The sequence below is a fragment of the Erpetoichthys calabaricus genome, chromosome 8, assembly GCF_900747795.2.
Source record: "Erpetoichthys calabaricus chromosome 8, fErpCal1.3, whole genome shotgun sequence".
NCBI classification, from domain to species: Eukaryota; Metazoa; Chordata; class Cladistia; order Polypteriformes; family Polypteridae; genus Erpetoichthys; species Erpetoichthys calabaricus.
In genome coordinates, this window is record NC_041401.2 from 58,683,110 (window position 1) to 58,695,645 (window position 12,536).

Genomic DNA, 12,536 nt, shown 5'->3' on the forward strand with positions numbered 1-12,536 from the left:
GATTTAAGGTGGGTCAGATTTACAAGTTTTTTTGTTGGCTCTGGTAATTCTAGTGTTAACGTTCTGGAGGACTGGATATCCAGGGCTCCAAGACAATAGTAACTGGGACTTCTGGCAGAATCCTTCAGCAATGTGAATACATAGCTGTACTGATGGTTCTGGAATGATAAGAGGGTGGAGACATTCCCATAGCACACGACATTAGAACAATCTAAAAGAGAACAGGTCATTCAGCCCAACAAAGCTCGCCAGTCCTATCCACTTAATTCTTCTAAAAAACATTGTTAAGTTTTGAAAGTCCCTAAAGTCTTACTGTCTACCACGCTACTTGGTAGCTTATTCCAAATGTTTATGGTTCTCTGTGTAAAGAAAAACTTCCTTAAGTTTGTGCAAAATTTACCCTTAACAAGTTTCCAACTGTGTCCCCATGTTCTTGATGAACTCATTTTAACATAACAGTCTCGATCCACTGTACTAATTCCTTTCAAAAATTTTAAACACTTCAATCATGTCACCTCTTAATTTTCTTTTGTTTTAACTGAAAAGACTCAGCTCTTTTAATCTTTCTTTATCTTTCTTTATAATTCATCTCCTGTAGCTCTGGAATTAGGCTAGATGTTTTTCTCTGCACCTTTTCTAGTGTTGCTATGTCCTTTTTGTAGACTGGAGACCAAAACTGCACATAGTACTCCAGCTGAGGCCTCATCAGTGCATTACAAAGCTTGAGCAGAACCTCCGTGGACTTGTACTCCACACATAGTGCTATACAACCTAACATTCTGTTTCCCTTTTTAATGGCTTCTGGATGCTGTCTGGAAGTTGATAGCGTAGAGTCCATTATGACTCCTAAATCCTTGTCATATGGTGTACTCTCAATTTTCAGACCTTCCATTGCATATTCAAAGCTAACATTTTTACTTCCTATATGTAATACTTTACATTTACTGACATCAAATTTCATCTGCCACAAATCTGCCTAAGCTTGTATGTTGTCCAGGTTCTTCTGTAATGATTTAAGGGATTCCAAATTATCTGCCAATCCACCTATCTTGGTATCATCTGCAAACTTAACCAGCTTGTTGCTTATATTCCTATCCAAATCATTTAAATCATTTAATTTATGTATCATGTTTCATGCACAACTTTCTGGTGGACTTTTCTGGTAGGCACTGGAAATGTAAGGAAGAAAAGGATGAGTGAGTGCATACGCGAGTACTGTTTGTATATTGCTTTTCTCAAAGTGACAAGTAGCCTCTGTTCAGGGCTAACACTGACTCGTATATTGGTTAACCAGGGTGTAATATGGTGTTTAACCAGCTACAGCAAAACTTGAAACTGACATCTGACAGTATTTGAAGAACTTAAATCGTTGCATTTCTTCAAAAGATTACAAGCTTCCTTTCTTCACACTCTGTGCAGTTAGAGGGTGAACCCAGTAATGACAGCAATGCTTTCTTTGTCTATGTTGCCGTATCAGGAGGATTTTCAACACAAGAAGGTCAAGATTCAGGCCTAATAAAGCCAACTGATCCATATTTTGTGAATCCAATGAAGGATAAACCTCAAACCTCACAGGTTAAAAACAAACTGGACTGCCTGATTACTGCCTCCCACACAAAAGTACAATCTGGGCTGCAGGTTGGCATTTAACAGAGGCAAACGAACGTGAATGTTACATCATATAGAAGTCAATTAAGTGCCACTACAAAACGTAACTTAAATGCCTAGGTCGCACTGAGCACATTCATTTAACCAAGATTTGAACGCCCATGTGGATGGGGCCTAAAGCTGAATGTTTTACTTCCACAATAAACTGAATAAAGTATCATGTGTAATAACACTGAAATGTCACCACTATAGTACAAAGATAGAAGAGGATGCCTCCTCCTAATGACATTTCATGTGAATTATACAGTGTGATTTCTGCTTCAAGTATTATAAAGATATATTTACTGCTAAATTGGAAAATGTTCATTTTTATGAACATACTGTACATTACCAAAACAACTTTAAAGGCATGAAACTATCAACTATATATGTTTATTAGTAGTAAGTATTATGATAAATAGGAAAACTGTGTAATCAACATGCAAATATAATTTTAGGGCCATTGGAATTTATACAAAATTACTTTTCAAAAGTACGGTGAAACAAAGCATAATGTAGCCTGGCGAATAAAGAGGACATACCTGATAAATAAATTCTAAATGAAGTTCATAGACAAGTATGAAGTGTAAATGCTGGGTCAGGAAATCGGAATTCAATAGTATTAAAAAAAGAAAAATAAATAAAAAACATCTTTTCCTTGGTTAGTTTCCTAATAAGGTAACTAACTACAACACAAATAGACAGAATTGTTGAAATGACTCAATAATTATTACTGTATGAAGAAATAATTGTGGTCTACTTGTTAATTTGAGCTCTATATGCTTTCTGCAAGATTACGCATTTCTGTCTAAATCTCTATTGTAACTGTAAAAGTAAAAATCTATCAACTAAGTTAGATTTGCTACTAAAGAAAGAAATCTTTGTATCAGTCTTAATATGCATGTTTAAAATGTTAAAGACACAAACAAATCATACACAGTGGTTATGATTTTTGGATGTTAAAGAATTTTGAACAATGTATAAATGCAATACATTTTTTATATTATACTATGTGAGGAAAGTCAACATTTTTAAACAAAGTATTACTTGATCAGGTCCTTGTCCTTATTGAGGTGTTGAAAAAAGGATGGCTCACAGATCATCTGATTTTCCTGACAGACTTGTTTGCAGGACTTTCCTGACTCTGCTATCTTCACCTGGAGTGCACTGAGAGGAGGCCACATCACCTGACCATGGCAAAAATCCTGGAATGCAAAGAAAGATGATATACTTTACCAAGTTCATTAAATCCACATATAATACCGATAGACAAAAAAAGTACAAAAAAGGAGAAAAGTTTTCTGATGTTTTTTCTTGAGACATTCACTAATAATGAGTGCGAACAACACTGGACTCCTGCAACTGCTTATAGCTAACATGCTCATTAGTAAATAAAGATTTAAATAACCAAAACACCAGGAAAAGCAGAATGAAAATCATGGTGACGATGACGTAAAATCCTAGAATCCAAGAGAAATCATACTAATTATTCCCACATAACAAATAAATGCCTACACCCTGTGGAAACTTGTTTATGATTGTCTTCTTTGCATATAGAGAAAAAATGAAAAGTGAATACACATGACATTTTTCAGTGATTACTGTCTAGTTGTATACATAGAATACAGAACAATTCACACTTGGGGTGCAACATCTTAGCAAAAGAAGCAGGAGATATACCTTTTTAAATAAAAAGAATACTGTATATGAATGTGGTCTAGTACAAGGAAAGGAGAGTGACAACAATTTATACCTAGGTACCAGTATTTAATAGGGTTTATAATAAAGTTTATAATTTCAGTAATAATAGGCAGTTTTATATATAAAAATTAAGAAAAATATCATCAATGTCTTTTCCTGAATGGAATTTTAGAGTTATATTAACATGAACATTTGCGGTGCTACTTAGGAAAAATGAAGAAAGCACAAGAACATGACATGAGCATTGATGAAATAATCAAAAAATTTTCAAAAACAACACTTACTGGTATGCAATTTGAGGTATGCAATTTGAAAATTATTAACCACTATTAAAATGAATTTGGTTGCAAGTGACTTTTGCTATACAGATTAACAGAATGAGCCATGATGTTGCTGCTTAGAACAGAAGTAACTTTTACTGATGTGAGAAACCAGCAGCATCTTGAGAGTTAGCTGATCACTTTACTCTAAACTTGAGCACTCTCATGGACAATCACATCAAGAAATGGGCCACAGATAGAAAGGTGTATATACAGATAGCAGATTACTCAGCTAAATCCTCCATCTGGTGCATGTCTTTTATACACACATTTTTTTGCATTTGGTGCATTTGAGTCTCGCTTATCAATATTACGTCACAAGAACAGATGTTTGAGGGCTGGGTGAGCTTTCATATATCTGTTTACTCTTTTGAGGGGCAATATGTGGTTCTAATAGAGGCATAGATTAATCATGAGTTTAAAAAAGGTCTAAATACCAGAAGAAGAACAGACAACATATAGGAATGATTACAACTGCACAATAGTGACTTCTGATATTTAAGAAAAACATTTATGTTGATTTTAGCTTGTTTCCCTGGACATGGCCTTGCTTCTGCTGCCTAGTTACAGCCATTCACTTTCCTTCCCTAATGCTGTAATTCTTATTAAATGTAAGGTAAGTAGAAAATGCAATTAATACAATGAAATAGGGGACATAAACTCAAGCATAGTTCAGTCATACCATATCTTTATATGTCCTTTATGCCTCTAAATATATTAAAGTAAACATTTATTAGTGATGGTTAAATTCTTTAAACAATTTAAATTGTGAACTAAAACAATATTCCAGTAAATTAGAAAGTATTATCAAGTGTTATGAATGTTTCTACTGCATGAGTAAGCTACTGAAGAAAAGTACATTTGTCACAATTACTACATTTCCAATAAGCTGAAATGTATGTTGTCTCCCACCTAAGTCAATGCTCTCCTAGAAAACCTTAACATCAAAAGGGTGTGTAAAGACACACACTGTATATTCAAGGTCAGGATATCTCATAGCGTGAGCAGCAAAAACGGACTTCATCAATGACATAAATCTTCACAGGTCAGGAGGATAACCCTCCCTCTTATAATCCACCAATTACTAATGAAATGGTTGTGTAAAAAATGAGAAGGCTACTAATGCTTACACAGAAATAGTGTCTCTGACAAAGCCAAGTTAAGACTAGTCTAGTTAAGACTAGTTTAATGATCAAATTAGACATTTTCTATACATACAATGTAATCAATGTAACCAGTTATTAACTATTGTAACCAGGATAGATTCTGCATAATGTATTACGTTAATAAAGTTAATCCCATAACTAAAATAAGTGTGGTTGCGAATAGTAACCCTAAACAGAGCAGGGGCACAAAGCCTAACCTAACACCTGATAGTGCTCCCTTATTGGTCCATCCTCAGGCTGTGTCAGGTAGATACAGGTACGGGATTGGAGGAAAAAGGGAGGACTGAAGACACATGGAAGTAAAGAGAAGAGAGGGAGGACACATGGAGTAGAGCTGAACACCGTAAGACTGAAAAAAAGGATAGCTTTAGCAGAACGCTGAAGTGAGAGAGCTATAAGAAGACAGCTTTAACAAAACGCTAAACTAATAGAAGAGAAGTGGCACCACAATGCTGACAAGGACAATAAGACTATAATATATTGAAACGTAGTAAAAAAAAAAAAAAAGTGGAAAAAAGAAATGTACAGCAAAACGCTGGTGCAGAGAGAGAGAACGAGAGAGAGAAAGCCAAAGTTGTTACTGTAACAAAAACGAATGCAAATCCCAAACAGGCACTATCGGATAGAAAGTGTCCAGGAGGCAAAGATAGTCAGGAGAGGAGAATTGGAGCAAGGGTCAATGGAGTGTGCGGGAAATAAACAAGGAGAAAATCGGTAGAACACGAGAGCAACCCACTAGTGAGTTTTTCCAATACAAGACAGGGGTGAGACGAAAGGCCAAAGGAGGGACATAAGGAGGAAGTGTTCATCCACCCAAGGTCTGTGTGTGTTTTGTTTTATTTGTTTGACTTATGTGGCTTGAAGTAAAGCTCAGGTGAAAGGGCCAGTGCTGTTTTGTTTGTTGGCCACTATGAACCCGAGCTACGTTTGGGGCCCCCAACGGAGTGACTAATTACTCTAAAAGGGTATAGGTACTAACAGTGCACCAGTAGTTTTGTAAATAGCTTATCATTCTTGTTTTTTTTATTTCGTGATGTACATAGTTGTAATATGCAAATGCTTGGTTGTCTGTTTTTGGTTTCAAGTAAAGAGAAAGTTTTCTTTTCTTTAAACTGAGTGAAAGGTGTGATTTGTTATCAGCTAAATGGTTGGATGTGACTGATATTGAAAATTCAACTATTGGGTGGTGACACCAAACTAATGAATTCGGGGTCTTACACACTGCTTAAGAAGAAAAAGCCATGCAAGGGGGTTACACTATGAATCAAATTATATATCACTGTTACACTCTTTCGCAATAAATTACTGCCACCACTGGCAATTATTTAAAAATAAATAATGTAAAATTTTAATTTTCATTGAAGAAAAACTTTTACTGTATTAAATTAAAATTAAACAGTACAACTGTTAATGTGATGTAAAAGTTTTAACTTCAATATGTTAATAATTAATAATTACTAGGTTAATTATAATAAAATGACAAATTTACAGTACCTGGTTTTCGATGAAGGCGTTGACTCGCTGTAACATACCCTCACAAGTGAACTCATACGGTAAATAAGGTTCAATCTGTTTTGAATTAAAAACAAAAAAACAAAAAAAAAAACTCAGAGACCAAATACATCAGCAACTAATGTCTGTGAAATTAGTGTTCATTGACTAAATCATGTTTTGGTTAGTAAAAAAGAGAAGCAGCAAATATAGCTTCACAAGAAAGTATTTGCCCTGGGTCTATTTATTTGTATTACACCATATTTCTCAGTGAATTTGGAACAGATTTTATCATAGACAAAAGGATTACAGAAAGATGAAGTCAATAAAGAAAAGAAAGTTATATCTATAGTTACACACATGCACATAGGGGGCTGCTTTAAGGTTTTGAGAAGCTAAGTGCTACCACCTGGGGACAAGAGGGGTACTGTTGCTCACAAACTTGTCTTTCCATCCTCGAAGGACTGCAGCCACATGATGCCTAACCATGGCTCCACCAATCAACCAAACCACAAACCCTATCCAGATCTACAGATATACATATAGCCCAACCCGACTGAAGTGGGTGCCTTTAGTTTGACCTTGGTGAGAAACCAAAAGACAGACAAAAGAGGAGGTTCTCTCAATGTACACACATCTTTGTTATTGTTAACAGCAGAGGCCAGCAATTTTGTATTTTAATTTGATTTATGCCAGTGTAAATAGGGTAACCAAGGTGGTTCCCCAAAACTTGAAACCATGTCTGAGCAGTCTGTCCGTATCTATCTATCTATCTATCTATGACATTGATGACTAATGATTTCTACTTCAATGTTTTCATTTTTCTTCACACTTCAAAACAATGACTCCAAATAACAGTTTTAGCAATTGAGATAGCTAAAGCCTATGTCAATTAAGATTCACTTCCAATAATAATGTAGAAAAGGGCAACACAACAGCATAAAGTGTTGCTTTCATGCAGTTTATTAATATGAAATTATAATAAAATTTTCTCATTTCTCATTAATCTGTGTAAATTAATGAAAAGGTTCAAAGACCAAGAAAAGGATATCTTCCAAGCAGCAGTGTTGTGATGTTTTCTTGTTATGTAAATTCATAAGATGTATGTGGTCTATAATGTGGCCAATAAATTGGATATCTACAAAAGCATGGTAAAGAAACTTATACACATTGGGGACGTGAATATTTGGAAATATGGCCATTCACTCTGATTTTCATTATAGAGAAACTTGTCATATTTATCTATTTACTCTGTATTATAAGCATCAATTCAAGAATCAAACACTTAAGTGTGCCAGCACCTGCATATAAAGGGAGAGGGTGAGAAACATCACACATTTGTGTTCTGGATTCATTAAAAAAAACATGCAAGCTACCTTCTAATGTTTATCTGAGTGAGCAGGCTCAAAGAACTCATTCATGTACGATTGTGCATAGGCAAAAGACTAGTTGATAGGCAAGAGACAGAAAGTATTAGATATAAAATTTCTTAAGAGTGTTTGTTCTCAAAGAGGAATATACAGTACATGGTGTAGCCTTGTATTATTTTCTGGCTGTACTTATTATTTTGGAGGCATTTTCGGTGGTCCTCAACAACAGCAAGAGACCTAAAGGTGCACTAGGCTCAGTGCTGTTTGATTGCTGAAATAAATAGGCCCAGTTCAGGGGGGATTTCTCATTCGCTGTGTATGCCTCACTTTAGTCTTCTCAATAGTCATTACAATACATTGCAGCATTAATTGTGTTGTGTAAATACCACATAAAGGATATTACAAATACACACAAACCCTAAGCCCAATGTTAACCCTCCACCTACATACAGTGCATCCGGAAAGTATTCACAGCGCATCACTTTTTCCACATTTTGTTATGTTACAGCCTTATTACAAAATGGATTAAATTAATTTTTTCCTCAGAATTCTACACACAATGCCCCATAATGACAACATGAAAAAAGTTTACTTGAGGTTTTTGCAAATTTATTAAAAATAAAAAAACTGAGAAATCACATGTACAATAAGTATTCACAGCCTTTGCCATGAAGCTCAAAATTGAGCTCAGGTGCATCCTGTTTCCCCTGATCATCCTTGAGATGTTTCTGTAGCTTCTGCAGTTGATTGGAAATGATTTGGAAAGGCACACACCTGTCTATATAAGGTCCCACAGTTGACAGTTCCCGTCAAATTTTGTTTCACCGATATTGAAATGTTAATGGTTAAATGCAGACCTTTTTACCTACCGAGGGAGTTCAGCACTGTGTATCTGCTGTCTGTGTACATTCCACCGCAGGCAGACTGCATAACTGCACTTGGGGCGCTGCTTGATGTCATCAGCAGACATGATGCTGTTTTCATTGTGGCCGGTGATTTCAATCACTGCAACCTGAGGAACTTCCTACCCAAATATCACCAGTATGTATCTTTTCCAATAAGGGAGTGTAACATTTTTGACCAAGTTTACAGCATCGTGAAGGATGCCTACAGAGCAGTGCACACCCCCATTTCGGTCAGTCAGACCATCTGTCAGTGTTCCTGTATCCAGCCTACAGACAACTCCTCAAGAGAGCTCCACCAGTAAATAAAACAATCAGGATATGGAAAGAAGATATTGAGCAAACTCTTCAGGACTGCTTTGAGAGAACTAACTGGGATGTTTTTAGAATTGCCTCTCTGAGGGGAGACTCCACACTTTCAATTGGAGGAGTATGCTGCTGTTGTAACTAGGTATATCAGTACATGTACTGACATCATCGTTCCCACAAAACGCTGTAGGCTCTATCCTAATAATAAACCATGGATTAATGGGGAGGTGTGGTCTATGCTGTGTGCACGCTGTGCTGCATTTGTCTCTGATGATGAAGATAACTATAAAAGGACCAGATGCAACATGCGTAAATCTATCAAACAAGCCAAGAGACAATACAGACAAACTGGAGGATTATTACATCACCTCGGATTCCCGGCACATGTGGCAAGGATTGCAGCATATTACTGACTATAAACAGAGGACACTGCGGGCTACAGCAAGCCAGGCCACACTGCCAAATGAGCTTAACGAGTTCTATGCTCGTTTCGAGAAGATTAACACCCATTGCCATGGGGGGCCGCCAGTCACTGGAGGCACGCATGATGCACCGTTGTCAGTAACACCAGCAGAGGTGCGTCAGGTCCTGATTCGAATCAATCCCCGTAAGGCAGCAGGCCCTGGCTCCATCCCGGGGTGTACACTCAGGGTCTGCTCATCAGAGTTGACTGGGGTCTTCACAGACATATTCAATCTGTCCCTGGCACAGGCATCCGTACCCTTCTGCTACAAGACCACTACCATCGTGCCCCTTCCAAAGAAATCCCAGGTGAGCTGTCTAAATGACTATCGTTCCATTGCACTCACCCTTATTGTAATGAAATACTTTGAGAGACTAGTCATGGCACACATTCAGAAGTCAATTCCAGCAACCCTCGACCCCCTACAGTAAGCTTACTGCCAAAATCAGTCCACTGATGATGCAGTCAGTGCTGCCATACACACAGTCCTCACACACCTGGAGAAAAGGGACACATACTGTATGTAAGAATGCTGTTTATTGACTATAGCTCAGTGTTCAATACAGTTGTCCAATGGAAACTGTGCAATAAACTTGTCTCCCTTGGACTGACATGCAGCTGGGTGCTGAATTTCCTTACAGACAGACCCCAGTCAGTCAGAGTGGAAAACCAAACATCAAGCATAAGAACAATCAGCACCGGCTGCCCCCAAGGCTGTGTGCGAAGTCCGCTGCTCTACACCCTGTTTACCTATGACTGTTTGGCTTCTCAGAACAACACCAACATCATTAAATTTGCTGATGACACTACAGTCATAGGGTTGATTACTGGGTTGGGGTGTAGGCAGAATATAGGACAGAGGTGGCAGGAGTAGTGGCTTGGTGTCAGGAAAACAACCTCTCCCTGAATACAGATAAAACCAAGGAGATGATTATCAACCCAAGGAAGAGAAAGCTGCAGCACATTCCCATTTACATTGGTGAGGCTGAGGTGGAGAGAGTAAAAATCTTCAAATTCCTTGGAACCCACATCAGTGAGGACCTGACTTGGTCTACAATACACTACAACTCATTAACCGAGCACACAAAAGATTGTTCTTTCTGAGGAAGTTGAAGAAATTTGGCATGCCAACCAAAATTCTCACCAATTTCTACAGAGGTACAACAGAGAGTGTAATCACCTGCTCTAATATTGTATGGCATGGTAACTGGTCCTTGCAGGAAAAGAAAGCACTCCAGAGTATAATTAAAACTGCACAGCACATCTCTGGAGCAACTTTCTCTTCCCTAAAGGACATCTACATTAGTAGGGTCATCAGGAGGGTGTGCAACATAATTAAAGATAATACTCATCCTCAACACACGCTTTTCACGCTGTTTCCCTCAGGGAGGCGCTACAGGAGTGTGAAATCACGCACCACAAGACTGAGGCATAGTTTTTTTCCCACAAGCATTCAGACTCCTCAACAATGCTAAAAGTTAAAGTCAATCCAAACCACAACTCATAGCCTCATAAATGGTACTGACTGCTGTGGCACTGTGCACCTTATTTTGTATTCTTATAATTTTAATTGCTATTTGTTTTTATACTTCTTTTGTCTTTCTGTCTTTGTATATGAAGGTGAGCAAGCAAAGTAAGAATTTCATTACATGGTTTTAACATGTGTATATGACAAAAAGCTTATTGTATATTGTATCTTGTATTTCACAAAACTAGTATACAGTATTCATTCAAGAGTATTCAGGTCATTCAACCCCCAGATGCCCTCTACTGGTGAAAGTTGACAGTGAATTTTACTTGTGGAAGTATTTGTATATACTTTAATTCTTTAGAATCACATTTTATATTCTATGTGCCAGGTCAGGTAAGCATAAGTACTACATCAAACTAACTTACAGTATTTTAAATATTTACATTTAGAGTGCTTCTCTAAGTATGCACCATTGCTGACACTGTCAAGAACACTCGTGTTGTTTTGTTTTTGTTTTGTCTGGTATGAACCAATAATCTGAAGTTTGAATTTGAAAATATTCCTAGTGTGCATTCTAGTATAATGCTTTTTCTTTAAACAGCTTCAAAAACAAAAACCCAAGATATTCAGAAACAATTGATATTGAAATATGACATATAAAACTCCTCACAGGTAAATTGTTTCTCAGCAAATTACAGTTTTTATTAAAAGGGACAATACTAATGCAATTTTTCTTAAATCATTAATGTTCTTTATTTTATTGGTTAAGAACCATGGAGAAATGCAGCCTATACCAGTAATAAAAACATGGCAGTTACACTGGAGAGATAAAACACAGTTACATGCATGTACACTCAAACTGGTGAAACAGATACAAAAACTAATATGACACATTAATTTAAAAAATGTCATGGTTGGATAACCAGAATTATCAAAAATACATTTGGTTAGGCAAAATTTGCTTTCTTTCTGCGTTTAAAATAATCTTCAATTAGTCGAAATTAAAGATACAGTGGGAAAACTCATGTCTTTCTATAATTCGATAAGTTACGCATATCTTCAGTTGCTCACCTGAAACAGTCCTGTTAATCAGTTTTCGAAAATGTGTCTTTACACTTCCACTTCAGATGAAAATGAAGCATTTTAAAATGAGGATCTAGAGCTGATGCTTTTTGACCGTGGCATTGGTTGAATAAAACATAAAAGAAAAACAACTGGCCATCATGACTGACAATGCCACTAATATGATCCATACAGTTCATGGAGATTTTCACATCGGCTGCTTTGAGCACAACCACACTTGTTATTGCAGGATGCTCTGAAAATTCCAACAATAGCCCACTTGCTTAGCTGGGTGAAGCACGTTGAGAAGCAACGTTTATTGCATTTGCCAACACACAAACTTGTGATTGATGCGGTCAAGTGATGGAACAGTAAATTAGAAGTGCTAGAAAGGTTTTTGGAACAACAGCCAGTCATCTGAGCAGCTTTGCATGCTGTAAAGGCAGCAAGGTTGTTGCCGCTATGACTGGAATGGAGCATGCTTAATGTGGTGACAAGTGATTGTCACGTAGGAATCTGCTGCTCTGGATGTTCAGCTGCCGTAAGTTAGGGCTATTATCTGCACTGCGACACAGAGATGCTTTGCTTAAAATGTTTCACGAAGCCTAGGTACAATAACTTCACACATTTGCTC

General features: G+C 37.1%; 1 protein-coding gene across 7 annotated transcripts in view; it reads right to left on the reverse strand.

The window, feature by feature from the left end:
- mgat5 (alpha-1,6-mannosylglycoprotein 6-beta-N-acetylglucosaminyltransferase) overlaps window positions 1–12,536 on the reverse strand; it is a 262,957-nt gene that overhangs the window by 25,374 nt on the left and 225,047 nt on the right. For all 7 annotated transcript variants that reach the window (XM_051930552.1, XM_028806564.2, XM_028806565.2 and 4 more), the window contains 2 exons: window positions 6,329–6,403; window positions 2,695–2,852 (listed from right to left, as the gene is read on the reverse strand). In XM_051930552.1, the coding sequence (XP_051786512.1) occupies window positions 2,695–2,852; window positions 6,329–6,403 (233 nt within the window). The remainder of the gene's footprint in view (window positions 1–2,694; window positions 2,853–6,328; window positions 6,404–12,536) is intronic.